Source organism: Hypanus sabinus, chromosome 13 (assembly GCF_030144855.1).
Source record: "Hypanus sabinus isolate sHypSab1 chromosome 13, sHypSab1.hap1, whole genome shotgun sequence".
In the NCBI taxonomy this organism is placed as follows: domain Eukaryota; kingdom Metazoa; phylum Chordata; class Chondrichthyes; order Myliobatiformes; family Dasyatidae; genus Hypanus; species Hypanus sabinus.
Window position 1 is genome coordinate 14,651,943 of NC_082718.1, and position 22,771 is coordinate 14,674,713.

General features: G+C 49.4%; 1 protein-coding gene and 1 long non-coding RNA gene across 3 annotated transcripts in view; one reads left to right on the forward strand and one right to left on the reverse strand.

Moving 5' to 3' along the window:
* Positions 1–9: 9 nt before the first annotated feature.
* LOC132403636 (uncharacterized) lies at positions 10–17,367 on the reverse strand. The gene is made up of 3 exons (XR_009515317.1): positions 17,261–17,367; positions 589–735; positions 10–351 (listed from the first exon to the last, which is right to left on the reverse strand). It is a non-coding gene; the product is annotated as an uncharacterized LOC132403636 (long non-coding RNA).
* Positions 16,340–22,771, forward strand: part of kcp (kielin cysteine rich BMP regulator) — a 131,497-nt gene continuing 125,065 nt past the window's right edge. Inside the window, exon 1 of one of the 2 annotated variants that reach the window (XM_059987118.1) lies at positions 16,340–17,579. In XM_059987118.1, the coding sequence (XP_059843101.1) occupies positions 17,468–17,579 (112 nt within the window). In that variant the 5' untranslated portion in view covers positions 16,340–17,467. The remainder of the gene's footprint in view (positions 17,580–22,771) is intronic. The other variant, XM_059987119.1, reaches the window with a different exon arrangement.

Sequence of the window (22,771 nt, forward strand, 5' to 3'; positions counted from 1 at the left end):
TAAACAGAAGCATTAATAACAAAAATGGACAATGCCATGAAATCAGAACATCTCAATGAAGTCTGAAATAATACCAACTGAGCTATGGCTGATATTAATGTAATCAAATATTTTGAAATCTATCCTTGTAAAGGAAGACCACAATGAGTTTTACCTAATCACATACTTTGATATGTGTCTATATCATTAAAGACTTATACAATTTATTTGTGTATTACATAACATTAGCACATCAGCAGTGCGCAATCTGTTATACATGCGTATTCCAGTAGATGGCGGTTTAACTCTAAAAATTCGATTACTCAACGCTGTGAGTTCTCTGCAACGTGCCCCGGCAATGGAATGGAATAACTGTAAAAGGAAGACAAAATTGCAATACATAGGGCTGATTTTTAGTGGTTAATGGACCAAATAAATTCAGCAGTGCTTGCCTTACATAGGGAAGTCAGAAGTTTACAGTGTAGACCTTGCTTAACGCTAATTTGATGCCAGCCTTGCTCAGGGATTCAGTAAATGAGCACAGCTGTAATGGAAAACTCAACATCGAACAGCGGCAAGACCACCCCCCACAAACACACCCCACCTCACCTGTTCTACTTGAAGCGGCGACCCATTACAGTACTTGCAAATTGTTAGGGTCTGTTTCGAAAGTAAGCCAATTGGACAGAGGCACTCAACACTTTGCAAGCCGACAGAAAATGTTTTCAGGAAGCTTTACGGTTGTTCAGTTCTACTCTGTGGGGAAGAGAAACCAAGACATCAATCACTGTTCTGCTGAGAATTCAGCCCACTCGAGAGACTGGGGAGAAGGTGCACAGAGCGATCCAAGCTGCAGGAAGAGAAAGTGCAAACCCTAAATTCAGATACTGGTGGGTAAATGAATGGCCAGGAGCTTAGTAAATGGATGATAATGGGGAACGTGTGAGGTTATCCCTGTGCAGAAGGAACAATGACAAAAGTGATACTACAGAACATTTGGGCTCCTTGTTCATGAAACAGTGTAACCATGCAGATGTTTGAGTTCGTGATCATGGACCATAGGGTCATCATGGCAAGATATGGAAGTAGATTGCCAAGCCTTTTGTGCGGATGCCCAGGTTGGGACCTGGCAGGGTTTGAACTCAGGACCATCTGCCTTGAAATCCAGTGCTGATGCCACTACACCACCAGCTGGCCCAGCTGTGCAGATACAACAAACAATTAGAATGGAACCTTGGCCTATGGTAAGAGCAGTAAAACATTGACAAACTTCGAGATGCACAGTGGGGTGTGTCCTGACTGGCTGCATCATGGCCTGGTATGGAAGCACCAATACTCAGGAATGGAAAAGCTTACAAAAAAAGTGATGGATGCAGCCCAGTCCATCACAGACAAAGCCTTTCCCATCACTGAGCACACTTACGAGGAGCAGAGCTGCAAGAAAGCAGTATCCATCATCAAGAACCCCCATTACCCAGGCCATGCTCTCTTCTCAGTACTGCAATCAAACAGGAGGTACAGACAGAAGCTGTTGGGTCCCACACCACCAAGTTCATGAACAGTTATTACCCTACAGCTATTAGGCTGAACCAGGCTGATAACTTCTCAGCCCAACTCTGAACTAAATCCACAATCTACAGACTCACGTTCAAAGACTCTGCAACACAAGTTCTCTGCATTATTTATCTACTCTTTTTTATGATGTGCACAATTTGTTTTCTTTTGCTTGTTGGGTGTTCATCAGTCTTTCTGTCTTTTCTATAAATTCAATTGTATTTTCCTTTAAATGCATGCAAAAATTAATCTCAAGGTAAATATGGTGACATATATGACATACTTTGATCATAAATTTCCTTTGAACCTTAGTCCTTCTGGAATCTCAGATGCTGACAAAAGGGCATTCGGGATCAAGATAGGTAGTAGAATGGTGTTTCAGCAACAATCTTGCACTCAACGTCAGGAAGGCCAAAGAGCTGATTGTGGACTTCAGAAAGGGTAAGACAAGGGAACACAAACCAGTCTTCATAGAGGGATCAGAAGTGGGGAGAATCAGCCATTTCAAGTTCCTAGGTGTCAATATCTCTGAGGATCTAACCTGGACCTAACATATTGATGCAGATATAAAGAAGGCAAGACAGCAGGAGAATTGGTTTGTCAACTAAAACACTTGAAAACTTCTACAAATGTGCTGTGGAGAGCATCCTGCATCACCTGTGGTATGAGGGGAGGAGGGGCTACTGCACAGGATCGAAGTAAGTTGCAGAAACTTGTAAAATTATTTATCTCCATCATGGGTACCAGCCTCCATAGTATCCAAAACTTCTTCAAGGATTGCTGCCTCAAGAAGAAGGCATCCATTATTAAGGACTCTCGCCGTACAGGACATGCCCTCGTCTCATTGTTACCATCAGGTAGAAGGTACAGAAGCAAGAAGGCACACACTCAGTGATTCAAGAACAGCTTCTTCCCCTCTGCCACACAATTTCTAATTGGACATTGAACCCATGAACACTACCATATTATTTTATTTCTGTCTTTTGCACTACTAGTTTTCACTTAACTAAATAGACACATATACTTAATGTAACTGTTTTTCTCTATATTTATCATGTATTTCATTGTAGTGCTGCTGCAAAGTTAACAAATCTAATGACATATGTTGATGATATTAAACCTGATACTTTTTGATTTTTAAGTTTTGGATTATAAAGGTAGGGAAGTTTTTTTTTTGCTGCTGTACAGGACATTAGTGAAATTGCACTTTGAGTGCTGTGTCCAACGTTGGTATCTGTTTCAACACAAACAAAATACTGGAGGAACTCATCGGGTCAGGCAGCATTTATAGAAATGAATAAACAGTCAACGTTTCAGGCCAAGATCCTTCTTCAGTACTGGAAAGGAAGATGCCAGAATAAAAAAAGTGGGAAAGGATATCCAAGAGGTGATAGGTGGGGTAGGAAAGGGGGAAGGCTGGAGAGGAAGGAATCTGATAGGAGCAGAGAGTGGACCATAGGAGAAAGGGAAGGAGGAAGGGACTCAAGGGGAAATGAAAGGCAGGTGAGAAGAGGTAAGGGGCCAGAGAGGGGAATAGTAGAAGAGAGGAGAGGGAGAGGGGCAGGTATCTTTTTCACTAAAAGGAAAAATCAATATTCATGCCATCAGGTTGGAGGCTAACCAGATGGAATACAAACTGTTGTTTCTCCTCCCTGAGGGTGGCCTCATTGTGGTACAAAAGGAGACCATGGACTGACATGTTAGAACGGGAATGGAAACGGAAATTAAAAGGTTCGGCCACTGGGAAGTTCCACTTTTGGCAGATGGACCAGAGGTGTTCGATGAAAGTGGTCACCCAATTTACGACAGGTCTCACCAATGCAGAGGCAGCCTCACTGCATTGGCAGCACCAGGAACAATTGACGACCCCAGCAGATTTGCAGGTGAAGTGTTGCCTCAACTGTAAGGACTGTTTGGGGCCCTGAATAGAGGTAAGGGAGGAGGTGAATGGTCAGGTGTATCACTTCGGCCGCTTGCAGGGTTAAGTGTCCGAGACAGAGATTAATGAAGAGGGACAAAAGGATGAATGGGCAGGTGTAGCACTTCGGCAAAAAAAAAATCCCACCTCCTCCCCTACTCTTCTATTCCCCACTCTGACCTCTTACCTCTCCTCACCTGCCTACTACTTCCCCCGGGTCCCCTCCTCCTTCCTTTTCTCCTATGGTCCACTCTCCTCTCCTATCACATTCCTTCTTCTCCAGTCCTTGACCTTTCCCACCTATCACCTTCCAGCTAACCTCTTTCCCCACCTCCCACCCTTTTTATTCTGGCGTCTTCCCCCTTCCTTTCCAGTCTTGAAGAAGGGTCTCGGCCTAAAATGTCAACTATTTATTCATTTCCATGGATGCTGCCTGACCCGCTAAGTTCCTCCAGCATTTTGTGTGTGTGTTGCTCTGGATTTGCAGCATCTACAGAATCTTTCATGTTTGTGATTTGGTCTCTGTATGTAAGGTACGAGGTGTAGCCATCAAAGGCAGTGCCCAGAAGATTTTGTTAGGCTGATACCTGGGTTGAAACGGTTGACTGACAAAGTAAGGTTGAGTAGACTTCACACTGAGTAAGGAAGAATGTAAAGTGATCCATACACAGTGGCCACTGAAAGTCTGTTTGTGGTTTTCTGCTGCTGTAGCCCATCTACTTAAAGCTTCAATGTGTTATGTGCTTAGAGATGTTCTACACCACTGCTGTAACGCGTAGTTATTTGAGTTCCTGTCAGCTTGAACCATTCTGGCCATTCTCCTTTGACATCCCTCATTAACAAGGCATTTTCACCCACAGAACTGCCACTCACCGTTTTTGTTTCTTCTCACCACTCTCTGTAAACTCCTGAGGCTGTTCTGCATGAAAATCCCAGGAGATCAGCAGTTTCTGAGATACTCAAACCACCCTGTCTAACACCAACAATTGTTCTACAGTCAAAGTCACATAAATCATATTTCTTCCCCATTCTGATGTTTGATCTGAACAACAACTGAACCTCTTGACCATGTCTGCATGCTTTAATGCATTGAGTTGCTGCAACATGACTGGCTGATTTGATATTTGAATAAACAAGCCGGTAAACATTATAACTAATTGGAACATATAAAATTCCAAGGGGGAATTAACAGAGTACAAGCTGAAAGGATAATTTCACCGGAACCAGGTGGATAATTTCAGAACAAGAAGTTGCCCATTTTAGGTGGAGCAGAGACATTTTTGTCTCATTGCACTATTACTCTACAACTCATTATCCCACAGAGCTGTTGAAGTTGTGACATTGAATATTTTCAAATTAAAGAATGATGTGTTTAAACTACAAACAAATCAGGGTTATGGAAAGAGAGTAGGAGCGAGACTTGAGACCAAGATGGTGAGGTGTAGTCTTATATTGGAGTAAGTTTGAACACTGAGAGGCATTATGCTGCTCTTGTTTCTCATGTTCATGAGAAGGACATCAAAACTCTCCAGTCCGAGAGAGGCTGGTTCATCCAAGAGAGCAGAAAGACTGCACATGCACTGAGATTTGCAAAGATTGCTCCTTTCCCAGGTTACCCTGAGAAGCAAACTGCATCAATACCTGAGTGTGCACGTCCATTGCAAGAGCAGCTGATGACTGCTTGGAAACAATCCACATCCTGGTGCCCTGAGCAACACACACAAAATGCTGGAGAAACTCAGCAAATCAGGCAGTGTCTTTGGAGGGAAATAAACAGTCAATGTTTTGGGCCAAGACCCTTCATCAAGACTAAAAATAGGTTCCACTCCTTCTTCCCTTTATTCTGTGATCCACTCTTCTCTCCTATAGGATTCATTGTTTTTCAGCCCTTTACTACTTCCACCTCTGACCAAGATACCAACTCTTTGTTCCTCTCCACATATGCTTCTTGAATTGCTGAGATCCCCCGGTTTATTGTGTGTGTTGCTCAAGGTTTCCAGCATCTGCAGAATCCTTAGTGTATCACATGCCCAGGCTATTGGTGTCCTGAAGCAGCATGTTCATTGTCTTGACTCATCTGGAAACACTCTCCAAATCAGTCTGCAGGAGATGTCAGGGTTTGTGGCTTCGACAACCTGGCATCACTGAAGGCATTGGCATTGTTAGCAATGGATATTAGGAGCTGCAGAAAAAGGGAAGAAGAGATGGAGAATGACGAGGGAGATGAGGTGGAGGAGGAACACAGAAGCAATGGCAACTGTCTCTAAATAACTGACAAACAATGATCATTTAATTTATCAAAGTTCCCAAATCCGCCCAGACGTCACTACAGGTCCCGTTTCATTCTCCCTCTGTAGTTGATCAACTTTACTGAAAATCACAAATTACCACAAAGAACATTAAGCTAATTATTATCGTGCCTTTTTTGGTAAGCATAAGGCAGGGAAGCTAGAGATGGCCATTCAGCCCTTCGTGACTGCTGCTTTACCTCAGCAACATTTTCCTTTGTAGATTCCATGTCCTGTAACTCTTTTCATAACTAAAAATCTCATAATCTGTTTTGAATATGCTGAGCCCTTGAGTAGAGAATTCCAAAGATTCATTGCACTCTGCAGGAAGACAGTTCATTTTGTGTCATGAAAGACTGAACTCTTATTTTGATCATTTGTTCTTGATATCCCCAAAGAGAGGAAACATTAACCCCACATCTTCAAGTCAAGCCCATGAGAATATTGTACATTTCATTAAGATTACTTTTTCTAAAGTCCAAAAAGTACAGACCTACTCTGCTTAATCTATCCTCGTGAAACAAATTTGTAGTCCCAGGAATAAAGCTGCTGAATCTTTGCTGCACCCTCACAAGAATATCCTTCCATGAGTAAGAATACCAGACCAGTACACCACATTCCCAATACAGTCTGACCAGAGCTCCATATAATTGGAGCAAGATGTCTCTACATTTGGACTCAAAACTTCATGCAATGAAGGCCAACATACTATTTGTTTTCCTGATTGCTTCCTGTACCGATTATAATGAATGTCTTTGTCTATTGGACTTGAAATTATATGCTTTTAGTACTTGAAACACACAAATCAAAAATGATTGTGACAAATGGGGAAGTGCAATGTGAGGAGAATCAGTTCTGATTGAATTAGTTCACAAGTCCTGATAAAGGGTCTCAGCTGAAATATTGACAGCTTATTCCTCTTCATGGATGCTGTCGGAACTGCTGAGTTTCTCCATCGTTTTGTGAGCGTTGCACGAGTGTCACAAACACGAGAAAATCTGCAAGTGCAGGAAATCCAAAGAAACACACACAACATGCTGGAGGAACTCAGCAGGCCAAGCACTGTCTCTGGAAAAGAGTAAACAGTCGCCATTTTGGGCCGAGACTCCTCATCAGGACTGACAAGAAAGAGAAGAGAGAGTAAGAAGGAGGGAGGAGTGTAGGAAGAAGAACAAGGTGGAAGATGATAGGTGAAACTGGGAGAGGGAGAGGGGGTGAAGTTGAGCTGGGAAATTGATTGGTGAAAGAGATAAAGGGCTGGAGAAGGGGGAACCTGATAGAAGAGAATAGAAGTCAATGGAAGAAAGGGAAGGAGGAGGAGACGTGTGTACTGGTATCCCTCAAGATCATCTCTGGCGAGGGCCTCTATTCCAAAATGCAAAGTCAATGGAAGAGCATTTGACTCTTGTGGCTCTGAAAGCTATACAACAGCACATTATCCTACAGGAGATGTGGAACCAACACATTATCCTACAGGAGATGTGGAACCAACACATTGTCCTACAGGAGATGTGGAATCAACACATTGTCCTACAGGAGATGTAGAACCAACATGTTGTCCTACAGGAGATGTGGAACCAACACGTTGTCCTACAGGAGATATGAAACCAACACGTTGTCCTACAGGAGATATGGAACCAACACTTTACCCTACAGGAGTTGTGGAAGTTAAATGTTGTCCTATAGGAAATGTGGAACTGTCATCTAGCAGCTATGAAATATATTTGGCTACTATAACTACAGTGGCTAAAGAAGTAGCATTTACAGATTAGGGAGCAGAAGGAAACTGAGATTGTGGTGGACATCTTTGGTATTGAATAATGAGGTTGCATGGCATGCAGTATGTGAGCTAGTACTGCTTTTGGGGGGGGGAGTGAGACGAAGATGTTTCACCAACTTTGATCACTCGTGAGCTCACCAAACTAATTAGTGCCATAGGATAGCATCCCACCTCACCCATACGCTCAGTAACAGACCCAACATACACACACATCCTCAGTAATAAACTTCACCTCACCCACACTCTCAGAATGACCCCACCTCACCCACTCCCTCAGTAATGGTCCCACCTCACCCACACTCTCAGAATGAGACCCCACCTTACCCACTCCCTCAGTAATGGTCCCACCTCATCCACACTCTCAGAAATGGACCCACCTCACCCACTCTCTCGGTAATGGTCCCACCTCACCCACACTCTCAGAATGAGACCCCACCTCACCCACTCCCTCAGTAATGGTCCCACCTCATCCACACTCTCAGTAATGGTCCCACCTCACCCACACTCTCAGTAATGGTCCCACCTCACGCACACTCTCAGTAAAGGTCCCACCTCACCCACATCCTCAGTAATGGTCCCACCTCACCCACATCCTCGGTAATGGTCCCACCTCACCCACATCCTCAGTAATGGACCCACCTCACCCACACTCTCAGTAATGGTCCCACCTCAACCACACTCTCAGTAATGGTCCCACCTCATCCACACTCTCAGTAATGGACCACCTCACCCACACTCTCGATAATGGTCCCACCTAACCCACACTCTCAGAATGAGACCCCACCTCACCCACATCCTCAGTAATGGTCCCACCTCACCCACACTCTCGGTAATGGTCCCACCTCACCCACACTCTCAGAATGAGACCCCACCTCACCCACTCCCTCAGTAATGGTCCCACCTCACCCACTCCCTCGGTAATGGTCCCACCTCACCCACACTCTCAGTAATGGTCCCACCTCACCCACACTCTCAGAATGAGACCCCACCTCACCAACTCCCTCAGTAATGGTCCCACCTCACCCACACTCTCAGCAATGGACCCACCTCACCCACTCACTCAGTAATGGTCCCACCTCACCCACACTCTCAGTAATTGACCCAACTCACCCACTCACTCAGTAATGGTCCCACCTCACCCACATCCTCAGTAATGGTCCCACCTCACCCACACTCTCAGAATGAAACCCCACCTCACCAACTCCCTCAGTAATGGACCCACCTCACCCACACTCTCAGTAATGGTCCCACTTCACCCACTTTCTCAGTAATGGTCCCACCTCACCCACACTCTCAGTAATGGTCCCACTTCACCCACACTCTCAGTAATGGACCCACTTCACCCACACTCTCAGTAATGGACCCACCTCACCCACACTCTCAGTAATGGTCCTACCTCATCCACACTCTCAGTAATGGACTCAACTCACCCACACTCTCAGTAATGGTCCTACCTCATCCACACTCTCAGTAATGGACCCACCTCACCCACACTCTCAGAATGAGACCCCACCTCACCCACACTCTCAGAATGAGACCCCACCTCACCCACTCCCTCAGTAATGGTCCCACCTCATCCACACTCTCAGTAATGGACCCACCTCACCCACACTCTCAGAATGAGACCCCACCTCACCCATTCCCTCAGTAATGGTCCCACCTCATCCACACTCTCAGTAATGGACCCACCTCACCCACACTCTCAGAATGAGACCCCGCTTCACCCACTCCCTCAGTAATGGTCCCACTTCACCCACACTCTCAGTAATGGACCCACCTCACCCACACTCTCAGTAATGGACCCACCTCACCCACACTCTCAGAATGAGACCCCACCTCACCCACTCCCTCAGTAATGGTCCCACCTCACCCACACTCTCGGTAATGGTCCCACCTCACCCACACTCTCAGAATGAGACCCCACCTCACCCACACTCTCAGTAATGGTCCCACCTCACCCACATCCTCGGTAATGGTCCCACCTCACCCACATCCTCAGTAATGGTCCCACCTCACCCACACTCTCAGTAATGGTCCCACCTCACCCACACTCTCGGTAATGGTCCCACCTCACCCACATCCTCAGTAATGGTCCCACCTCACCCACACTCTCAGTAATGGTCCCACCTCACCCACACTCTCAGTAATGGTCCCACCTCACCCACATCCTCAGTAATGGTCCCACCTCACCCACACTCTCAGTAATGGTCCCACCTCACCCACACTCTCGGTAATGGTCCCACCTCACCCACACTCTCAGTAATGGACCCACCTCACCCACACTCTCGGTAATGGTCCCACCACATCCACACTCTCGGTAATGGTCCCCCCTCACCCACTCACTCAGTAATGGTCCCACCTCACCCACGCTCTCAGAATGAGACCCCACCTCACCCACTCACTCAGTAATGGACCCACCTCACCCACACTCTCAGAATGAGACCCCACCTCCCCCACTCCCTGTAATGGTCCCACCTCACCCACACTCTCAGTAATGGTCCCACCTCACCCACACTCTCAGAATGAGACCCCACCTCACCCACTCCCTCAGTAATGGTCCCACCTCATCCACACTCTCAGTAATGGTCCCACCTCACCCACACTCTTAGTAACGGTCCCACCTCATCCACACTCTCGGTAATGGACCCACCTCATCCACACTCTCCGTAATGGTCCCACCTCACCCACACTCTCCCTAATGGTCCCACCTCACCCACACTCTCAGTAATGGTCCCACCTCACCCACACTCTCAGTAATGGACCCACCTCACCCACACTCTCGGTAATGGTCCCACCTCATCCACACTCTCGGAATGAGACCCCACCTCACCCACACTCTCAGAATGAGACCCCACCTCACCCACTCCCTCAGTAATAGACCCACCTCACCCACACTCTCAGTAATGGTCCCACCTCACCCACACTCTCAGTAATGGTCCCACCTCACCCACGCTCTCAGAATGAGACCCCACCTCACCCACTCACTCAGTAATGGACCCACCTCACCCACACTCTCAGAATGAGACCCCACCTCCCCCACTCCCTGTAATGGTCCCACCTCACCCACACTCTCAGTAATGGTCCCACCTCACCCACACTCTCAGAATGAGACCCCACCTCACCCACTCCCTCAGTAATGGTCCCACCTCATCCACACTCTCAGTAATGGTCCCACCTCACCCACACTCTTAGTAACGGTCCCACCTCATCCACACTCTCGGTAATGGACCCACCTCATCCACACTCTCCGTAATGGTCCCACCTCACCCACACTCTCCCTAATGGTCCCACCTCACCCACACTCTCAGTAATGGTCCCACCTCACCCACACTCTCAGTAATGGACCCACCTCACCCACACTCTCGGTAATGGTCCCACCTCATCCACACTCTCGGAATGAGACCCCACCTCACCCACACTCTCAGAATGAGACCCCACCTCACCCACTCCCTCAGTAATAGACCCACCTCACCCACACTCTCAGTAATGGTCCCACCTCACCCACACTCTCAGTAATGGTCCCACCTCACGCACACTCTCAGTAATGGACCCACCTCACCCACACTCTCAGTAATGGTCCCACCTCACCCACATCCTCAGTAATGGTCCCACCTCACCCACACTCTCAGTAATGGACCCACCTCACCCACATCCTCAGTAATGGTCCCACCTCACCCACACTCTCAGTAATGGTCCCACCTCACGCACACTCTCAGTAATGGACCCACCTCACCCACACTCTCAGTAATGGTCCCACCTCACCCACATCCTCAGTAATGGTCCCACCTCACCCACACTCTCAGTAATGGACCCACCTCACCCACACTCTCAGTAATGGTCCCACCTCACCCACACTCTCTGTAATGGTCCCACCTCACCCATACTCTCTGAAATGGACCCACCTCACCCACACTCTCAGTAATGGACCCACCTCACCCACACTCTCGGTAATGGTCCCACCTCATCCACACTCTCGGTAATGGACCCACCTCACCCACACTCACAGTAATGGACCCACCTCTCCCACACTCTCAGAATGAGACCCCACCTCATCCACACTCTCGGTAATGGTCCCACCTCACCCACACTCTGGGTAATGGTCCCACCTCACCCACACTCTCGGTAATGGTCCCACCTCATCCACACTCTCGGTAATGGTCCCACCTCACCCACATCCTCAGTAATGGTCCCACCTCACCCACGCTCTCAGTAAAGGACCCACCTCACCCACACTCTCGGTAATGGACCCACCTCACCCACACTCACGGTAATGGACCCACCTCTCCCACACTCTCAGAATGAGACCCCACCTCACCCACACTCTCAGTAATGGTCCCACCTCACCCACACTCTCAGTAATGGTCCCACCTCACGCACACTCTCAGTAATGGTCCCACCTCACCCACATCCTCAGTAATGGTCCCACCTCACCCACACTCTCAGTAATGGACCCACCTCACCCACACTCTCAGTAATGGTCCCACCTCACGCACACTCTCAGTAATGGACCCACATCACCCACACACTCAGTAATGGTCCCACCTCACCCACACTCTCAGTAATGGTCCCACCTCACCCACAGCCTCAGTAATGGTCCCACCTCACCCACACTCTCAGTAATGGTCCCACCTCACCCACACTCTCTGTAATGGTCCCACCTCACCCACACTCTCTGAAATGGACCCACCTCACCCACACTCTCTGAAATGGACCCACCTCACCCACACTCTCGGTAATGGACCCACCTCACCCACACTCTCGGTAATGGTCCCACCTCATCCACACTCTCGGTAATGGTCCCACCTCACCCACACTCTCGGTAATGGTCCCACCTCACCCACACTCTCAGAATGAGACCCCACCTCACCCACACTCTCAGTAATGGTCCCACCTCACCCACATCCTCGGTAATGGTCCCACCTCACCCACATCCTCAGTAATGGTCCCACCTCACCCACACTCTCAGTAATGGTCCCACCTCACCCACACTCTCGGTAATGGTCCCACCTCACCCACATCCTCAGTAATGGTCCCACCTCACCCACACTCTCAGTAATGGTCCCACCTCACCCACACTCTCGGTAATGGTCCCACCTCACCCACATCCTCAGTAATGGTCCCACCTCACCCACACTCTCAGTAATGGTCCCACCTCACCCACACTCTCGGTAATGGTCCCACCTCACCCACACTCTCGGTAATGGTCCCACCTCACCCACACTCTCAGTAATGGACCCACCTCACCCACACTCTCGGTAATGGTCCCACCACATCCACACTCTCGGTAATGGTCCCACCTCACCCACTCACTCAGTAATGGTCCCACCTCACCCACGCTCTCAGAATGAGACCCCACCTCACCCACTCACTCAGTAATGGACCCACCTCACCCACACTCTCAGAATGAGACCCCACCTCCCCCACTCCCTGTAATGGTCCCACCTCACCCACACTCTCAGTAATGGTCCCACCTCACCCACACTCTCAGAATGAGACCCCACCTCACCCACTCCCTCAGTAATGGTCCCACCTCATCCACACTCTCAGTAATGGTCCCACCTCACCCACACTCTTAGTAACGGTCCCACCTCATCCACACTCTCGGTAATGGACCCACCTCATCCACACTCTCCGTAATGGTCCCACCTCATCCACACTCTCCCTAATGGTCCCACCTCACCCACACTCTCAGTAATGGTCCCACCTCACCCACACTCTCAGTAATGGACCCACCTCACCCACACTCTCGGTAATGGTCCCACCTCATCCACACTCTCGGAATGAGACCCCACCTCACCCACTCCCTCAGTAATAGACCCACCTCACCCACACTCTCAGTAATGGTCCCACCTCACCCACACTCTCAGTAATGGTCCCACCTCACGCACACTCTCAGTAATGGACCCACCTCACCCACACTCTCAGTAATGGTCCCACCTCACGCACACTCTCAGTAATGGACCCACCTCACCCACACTCTCAGTAATGGTCCCACCTCACCCACATCCTCAGTAATGGTCCCACCTCACCCACACTCTCAGTAATGGACCCACCTCACCCACACTCTCAGTAATGGTCCCACCTCACCCACACTCTCTGTAATGGTCCCACCTCACCCACACTCTCTGAAATGGACCCACCTCACCCACACTCTCAGTAATGGACCCACCTCACCCACACTCTCGGTAATGGTCCCACCTCATCCACACTCTCGGTAATGGACCACCTCACCCACACTCTCAGTAATGGTCCCACCTCACCCACATCCTCAGTAATGGTCCCACCCCATCCACACTCTCGGTAATGGACCCACCTCACCCACACTCACAGTAATGGACCCACCTCTCCCACACTCTCAGAATGAGACCCCACCTCATCCACACTCTCGGTAATGGACCCACCTCACCCACACTCTCGGTAATGGTCCCACCTCATCCACACTCTCGGTAATGGACCCACCTCACCCACACTCACAGTAATGGACCCACCTCTCCCACACTCTCAGAATGAGACCCCACCTCATCCACACTCTCGGTAATGGTCCCACCTCACCCACACTCTGGGTAATGGTCCCACCTCACCCACACTCTCGGTAATGGTCCCACCTCATCCACATCCTCGGTAATGGTCCCACCTCACCCACGCTCTCAGTAATGGTCCCACCTCACCCACACTCTCAGTAAAGGACCCACCTCACCCACACTCTCGGTAATGGACCCACCTCACCCACACTCACGGTAATGGACCCACCTCTCCCACACTCTCAGAATGAGACCCCACCTCATCCACACTCTCAGTAATGGTCCCACCTCACCCACACTCTCAGTAATGGTCCCACCTCACCCACATCCTCAGTAATGGTCCCACCTCACCCACACTCTCAGTAATGGACCCACCTCACCCACATCCTCAGTAATGGTCCCACCTCACCCACACTCTCAGTAATGGTCCCACCTCACGCACACTCTCAGTAATGGACCCACCTCACCCACACTCTCAGTAATGGTCCCACCTCACCCACATCCTCAGTAATGGTCCCACCTCACCCACACTCTCAGTAATGGACCCACCTCACCCACACTCTCAGTAATGGTCCCACCTCACCCACACTCTCTGTAATGGTCCCACCTCACCCACACTCTCTGAAATGGACCCACCTCACCCACACTCTCAGTAATGGTCCCACCTCACGCACACTCTCAGTAATGGACCCACCTCACCCACACTCTCAGTAATGGTCCCACCTCACCCACATCCTCAGTAATGGTCCCACCTCACCCACACTCTCAGTAATGGACCCACCTCACCCACACTCTCAGTAATGGTCCCACCTCACCCACACTCTCTGTAATGGTCCCACCTCACCCACACTCTCTGAAATGGACCCACCTCACCCACACTCTCAGTAATGGACCCACCTCACCCACACTCTCGGTAATGGTCCCACCTCATCCACACTCTCGGTAATGGTCCCACCTCATCCACACTCTCGGTAATGGACCCACCTCACCCACACTCACAGTAATGGACCCACCTCTCCCACACTCTCAGAATGAGACCCCACCTCATCCACACTCTCGGTAATGGTCCCACCTCACCCACACTCTGGGTAATGGTCCCACCTCACCCACACTCTCGGTAATGGTCCCACCTCATCCACACTCTCGGTAATGGTCCCACCTCACCCACATCCTCAGTAATGGTCCCACCTCACCCACGCTCTCAGTAAAGGACCCACCTCACCCACACTCTCGGTAATGGACCCACCTCACCCACACTCACGGTAATGCACCCACCTCTCCCACACTCTCAGAATGAGACCCCACCTCATCCACACTCTCAGTAATGGTCCCACCTCACCCACACTCTCAGTAATGGTCCCACCTCACGCACACTCTCAGTAATGGTCCCACCTCACCCACATCCTCAGTAATGGTCCCACCTCACCCACATCCTCAGTAATGGACCCACCTCACCCACACTCTCAGTAATGGTCCCACCTCACGCACACTCTCAGTAATGGACCCACCTCACCCACACTCTCAGTAATGGTCCCACCTCACCCACATCCTCAGTAATGGTCCCACCTCACCCACACTCTCAGTAATGGACCCACCTCACCCACACTCTCAGTAATGGTCCCACCTCACCCACACTCTCTGTAATGGTCCCACCTCACCCACACTCTCTGAAATGGACCCACCTCACCCACACTCTCAGTAATGGACCCACCTCACCCACACTCTCGGTAATGGACTCACCTCATCCACACTCTCGGTAATGGTCCCACCTCATCCACACTCTCGGTAATGGTCCCACCTCATCCACACTCTCGGTAATGGTCCCACCTCACCCACACTCTCGGTAATGGTCCCACCTCACCCACACTCTCGGTAATGGTCCCACCTCACCCACACTCTCGGTAATGGTCCCACCTCACCCACACTCTCGGTAATGGTCCCACCTCACCCACACTCTCGGTAATGGTCCCACCTCATCCACACTCTCGGTAATGGTCCCACCTCACCCACATCCTCAGTAATGGTCCCACCTCACCCACGCTCTCAGTAATGGACCCACCTCACCCACATCCTCAGTAATGGACCCACCTCACCCACACTCTCGGTAATGGACCCACCTCACCCACACTCACAGTAATGGACCCACCTCTCCCACACTCTCAGAATGAGACCCCACCTCATCCACACTCTCGGTAATGGTCCCACCTCACCCACACTCTCAGAATGAGACCCCACCTCACCCTCTCCCTCAGTAATGGTGCCACCTCACCCACACTCTCAGTAATGGACCCACCTCACCCACACTTTCAGTAATGTTTCCACCTCACCCACATCCTCAGTAACGGTCCCACCTCACCCACACTCTCGGTAATGGACCCACCTCACCCACACTCACAGGATGTAACTATTCAACCTGCACCCTTTAAGAGATCATACTACCTCGCACTTTTGAGATAGGACTCAACTCCATCCATTCCTTACCAGTTTTCCCACCGTTAGAACGACATGACCCCACCTTATGCCTTGGCCCTGTCCTTGACACCCTCAAGCTATGATCTGACTCCATCCCCCATCCCCACTATCTGAAGCCGATCCACGAAGACTGGACCTACCCAAATATTCTGACTCTGTCCCCACTTTTCCAAACAACCCTCAACCCTCCTCCAGCAACACTGCATATTCTTTCCATAGCCTTTTCCCTCGAACTTTATCTGTCTCTCTCTTTCTCTCCCAGCCCTTATCCGGATACCTCACGCTTAGCGCCAGACCCCTCCTCACGCACACCGTCCTCCGCCCTCATTTTTCCCATCTTTTAATCCTCACCTTTCTCTTCGCTTTCCCTCCCGACAGCTGTTCCTCTCTTTACCTCACCCAAACCTCCATTCTCCCTACCTCCAGCTGGAACTCCCCCCCACGCCCAGGCTCGTATTTCTTTCCCTGGGATCTCGGTTCTCGGCCTTCCCTGCTCCGACTGGCTCGAACTCCAGTCCTGGTTTTGCAGCAGCTCCGGGTCGGACAGCGGGATTCGGATCGAGACGAGCGGTCGACACCCCGAGTATTCGGCAGAGCCGCTCACTGCCGGCGGGACCCATCCCACGCAACAGCTAAATCCGGGCTCTGGGGATCCGCTTAGAGCCAGACCCCTTGGTTCTATCTCCCTCCCCCTCACCCCGTCCTCCACCCTCCCTCAGTGTCGCTTTCCCCCACTTTCAATCCTCACCTTTCTCTTTCTGCTTTTCTCCCCAGATCTTGATCCTCTCCTTCCCCCTCGCCCAACTCTCCAGTCTTTCAGCTCTCCTGTCAGCTTTTTTATTCTCACTTCTCCCGCTCTCTTTCAGGCTGTGTGGCCGCTGGTCCTCTTTGGGGGTGGGGTATTGCTCGGAGGTCTTTATTCGTCACCCCCTGTGCATCTCTGCCGGTGTCCAGGATGTGCTGCTGGCTGGCGCTCCGTCTCGTGGTACAGGCTCCGCTGCTGTGGCAGATAGTGTTTGGCACGACTTCAGCCCAGATCTCCCTGCCCTACTACCACCAGGAAAACGGTAAGTGTCAACGTCTTTATTTGTCAGCAGGATGTGCCATTTATCGCCGTCCCAGCAGAAGGGAGGAATTCTCCCGGTCCCCCTGTGATCTTTGACCAGTATACTCTGTAGAATCATCAGTGGCTGGCTGAATTTGCCCATCCTTCTAATTCTTCTATCTCTCATCGCTCACTTTTGATCTTTTCCCACAAGTTCCACTCGTCCCAGGTGTTCCCCGCTCCCTTGGACAAATAGTGAAAGATATTTTTTTTTGCATGGCGATAACTTGATTGTCGTCCCCGGATCTCATCCCCTCTGTCTCTGAAAGCTTTCTCTGCTTCACTTGTTCTCCTTTCCTTTATTCGGGCAGACTAATCAGGAACGGAACTTAAACATTAGCTTGCGGGTGAAAAAACAAACAGAGGTAATAGCGGGGGCCTCTGAGACGGGCAGGCTGTGGGTCTAGCTCACTCCCTGTGCTTCACTTGTGAGCGCTGGAGAACGTCCTCTGTTGAACCGTGGATGACAGTGACCCGTGGATTGCAGATCTGCCCTCAGACACTGAGAGACTATTCTTGTTCGCAGAAGTCTGGCGCTCTTACTAGTGTGGTATTGTACTGTTATGGAAAGGTCTGTGACTGTGTAAGGAGTCCTGGTAGTGTTGGGTACAGGTTTGTTGCTGTATTATGAGAAGTGTGCTGGTGAATTGAAGTCTTTAACAGTAGAACTCCAGTTCCATTGAGCTGGGATCTGTTGTATGACATGACAACCGCGCCAAATAGTACTTTGCTTCTTAAAAAAAAAGTTTGTTCATGAAATGTGCAGTTAAACAAATATTTATGTCATGATCTTTGGCTTCAGGAGCATATGGACTCTTGCGGGCTGCCCAGCAAAGTACCCCCTGAAATGATTTGACGCAGATGCCACATTTCACTGTATGTTTTGATTTTATATAATCTTCATCTTTATCATTCTCATTCCCAAGGCATATATTCACAATAATATTTACAAGCTGTTAGCTTGTCATTCATTTTCCAGTTTGGTGCATTTTGCCAGCAATAAATTGGAGAGCTTATTACACAGGGCCTGAGTGGTGAGAGGACATTATTCCACCAACCCTTTGACCCTTTACTGTGATGTTTTCCACCAATGCCTTGAGCTGGCTGCACCAAGTGTCATTGCACTCCTCGACACTTGCACCCGGACCGTGGTAGGTGGCAGCCTGCAACATTTGGCCGTGGACATCTTGCACTGAAAAACCAACACAGCAAGCGTGCACCTTTTACAGAGTCAATCTTTCAGCCGCGTTTCGTGGTATAATGGCCGACCACCTGCTGGATTGAAGTCTCTTTCGATAGGACAAGACTGCAGTAGTGGGGGTCACTGGTCAGATAGTAGATAACAAGTTTTTGAAGAATACACCTCATGATGCTCTGAACGCATCATCAATGATGATCATCGGATGTGAGGTCATCGGGTGTTTCGGGTCTTTCAACATCAGACCCCCTCACCCAGGCGACCCAGCCGTGGTTGATCGAGCCACAGCTTGTGTTCAGGTAGCCTGTGCTGCCGATCCCCGCGGACTTACTCTCTTCATCCAGAGCCATCTTGAGGTTTTCTCTGCTGACTTGGTGATGTTGTCGATGGCTCCCTGCCTCCTTGTATTGAGGAACAGTTCTGCTCTGTGTAGGTCTACTACTGTATAACCTAATTATCGCTGGATAAGATCTCAATGGAAAGCAAAGGTCCTAATCATTGCTACAGGCCTATTATTTTCTTGTATTGGCACAAATGCCGTTATGTACAGTCTGTTGCTGTGCAATACAGTAGGTGGATCGCTAGGAAAGGAACTCTTGGGTCGAGGCCTGCCAGAGGATGAGAGGAACAGTGTTGGTCAGCATAGGTTCGTCCCCACATCACTGGAGTGGCTCTGAGGCTTGGGGGAAGTTCCTCTCCATTTTTCTCTCCACATTGCTTCGCTTCAACTCCCACAAATCTGCCATTAGAATAGAGCCAATCGCCAAATGGAAGATTGTTCAACTTCTGTGCCTCTGCTACAAGGCTAGGGTCACCTCTGTAGCACACTGACCACACTGGTGCTCCAGGCTGTGGTATCTGTGGAAAAAAGTACAGCTGGTGTTTCAGAGTGAGACCCTTCAGCAGGACTAGAGAAGGGTTTCGGCCCAAAATGTTGACTGTACTTTTATCCGTAGATGCTGCCTGGCCTGTTGAGTTCCTCCGGCATTTTGTGTGTGTTGCTCCTAAAAAGAGTGTGTGGCTTACGTTAAATATCATCAAAATAAATGCTTAATATGACCCACTTTCACTTTGCAATGGTGCCCACTGATATCAAAGGTGCATAATGAGACCACAGAAAATTTAGATCACTTTTCGTTTTTCAATGAATGTTGATGTTGATGATGAAGTTCACTTTTGCCAGCACAACTTTGGCCGCCTGAGAAGAGGTTTATTTGAAGATCCAGACTTTCTATCTAGCCAAGTAATAACTGACCTCCTGTATACCTCTGAGACATGGCTGATTTGATGCATGAGAGAGATACCATTGATCTTGACTATGCCAAATTTTGTAAATCCACAGGCAGGATAAGTGAACCATTCTGTCCTCTCCCAGGCCAACGTCCCCAGCACTGAGAGTCTGATTACAATCAGTCTGCTGTGATGTGCCCTGCAAGTCTTTTGTACACCCAGTACAAACTCCAAGATAGATACCCATCACCAAGCCCCATTGTGCCAAGAGGTTACCAGGTGGATAGGGGAAATGATTGAAGGATATTCTTAAATGCTTTTTGGAAAGAGTGCTATTTCCTCTGATTTGTGGGAACGACTGGCCCACGATCACTCACCAGATAGAAATATCATTTGTCCATGCACAAGAACACCCAGAAACCCAGTACCAATGGTGTTACAACCACACCACTTTTCAAACACCGCTTCAGAGTAAATATACATTTATTAGCAAAGTATGTATGCGGATAACAACTCTGAGATTCATCTTCCCACAGACCACTGCAAAACAAAGAACCATGGAACCCCTTTCAAAGAAAAAATCAACCCCCAACGCGCAAAAAAAAATGCGCAAAAGGCAACAAAAAAACGAGCAAAATCACGGGATATAAAACTCAAAACCAAAAGGCATATTGCAGTCCAGCTCAGTGTCCATTATCTGCAGGCCAGCCCGATTCCAAAATGGCCCAAATTAGCAACAAAAAAGGGAGTGACCAGAAACTGGAACAGATCAGAATGTGAGTCCAATCTGGAAACCGCAGCGATTGATCCTTGCTCTGGCACGATCCTCCAACAGCATCGCGGGAGAGAGAGAGGGATCGTTGGAAACAGGTGCCTTCCCTCGGCGGCAGCAGCAAGCAAGACGGAGAGAGAGGCTATCACACACAGACACCTACCTCCGACAGCGATGAGAAGGATGGAGAGAGAATGTCACACACAGACGCCTTCCTCCAACAGCAATGAGCAAGAAATTGGTGGACAGCACCTTAATGATTTCAGTCTTCAGCGCTTTAATTAGCGAGATCAGCGAGAGAAGGAGTCGATCATGGGTTGGCCCCCCATCTCCAGGCTTCCTGGCCTCCATGCCACGTGCTGTGCTCACAGCCCCGCGGTACCCTCTCGGAACGCCCGATTGGCCGGAAAGCACACCGTCAGAAGGTAGATCTCAGGCTCCAGCAGTAGCAGGACCACGTCTGAAATAAAGAGAAGATGTAAAAGAAATGAAAGGAGTTGCTCCACGACCGTCTTGAGGACTTTCCCCTTGGTAGCGCTGTTCGCTGGTGCCATCTTCCAAGCACTTGTAGCACAACAGCATGAAGCTTTAGAACACTGGAGAAAGGGGTTCAGTTCCCTCCATACAGAGCCGGTATGTTCACTTCATTTGCTCCGGGTGCCCCAATTTCCTTCCAGATTCTAAAGACCTATGGGTTACGGTTTGGTGAGTTGTGGGGATACTATGTTGGCGCAGGAAGCGTGGCAACATTCGCGGGCTGCCCCAGCACATCGTCAGACTGTGTTGGTCATTGACACAAACAATGCCGTTCACTGTGTTTCGACGTACATGTGACAAATCAAGCTCATCTTTCATCTCTGCGGGTCCCATCTTGGTGTCAGAAGCCACAGAGGCGGAATGAAGTAAGACATATTCAGCCCTGACAGACTGATGAAGAAGAAATAGCAGGGGTAGTAACAGGCCTGACTCTGCATCGTATACATAATAGCAGTCTAGGCCATTCAGCCCATCCAGTCTGCTCCACCAATCGACCATGACTTCTCCCCATAACCTTTGAGGCCTTTATTAATCAAGAAACTATCAAACTACACTAAGGTACAATACTGGAACAAATAGGTCTGTCTATGGATAACATTGGTGTTCTTAGGAATCAGGCAAGAAATGGAAATGAGGTCAAGTTTAGATTGTTCATGATTTTATTCATCAGTGGAGAAGGTTAAAAGGATTATTTTTCAAGATGGTGCCCAGCTGCAGTCTCCATCGAGATTGTGACTCAGACTTGGTTAATTTTTTATTTTGTAAGAGCTGGTTTTGGGGACAGAGAGGGGAGTCAGGGAAAGATTAGGGTTTAGGGACAGTAAAGTGGTGAGTTAAAGGCCAGATTAGGGTTTAGGGACAGGGTTGTGGAGGAGTTAGAGTTCAGGACTCTGCTTGATATTTGAAGGCCAGTGATGTGGACATCACAAAGGACGTCCGGAGTTGAGGCCTCCACTCCAGGCTGGTAGGCCAGCAACGTGGACATGGGTGAAGGACATCCAAAGTCTGTGCCTTGCTCCGTGCTTGAAGGCTAGTGATGTGGATAGGGTGACGATAAACATCCAGGGTGACTGACCCAGGTTCACTGGATCAGATGTCCATGCAAACAGGAGTGGAGAGTCGGCATGGCCGGAGTTCAAGCCTGGAATTCGGGGTCTGCTCATCGGCTAGTCCGGGGATCAATACTGAAGATTGGGGCCTGAAGGTCGATCAGAAATCCGGGAGATGAAGCCTGTGAACTGGAGACTGGAGATGGGGGGAGGAGTGGTGTGTGTGTGTGTGTGTGTGTGTGTGTGTGTGTGTGTGTGTGTGTGTGTGTGTGTGTGTGTGTGTGTGTGTGTGTGTGTGTCTGTGTGTGTGTGTGTGTGTGTGTGTGTGTGTGTGGGCTTGCTATGTTGGTGCCGGAGTGCGTGGTGAT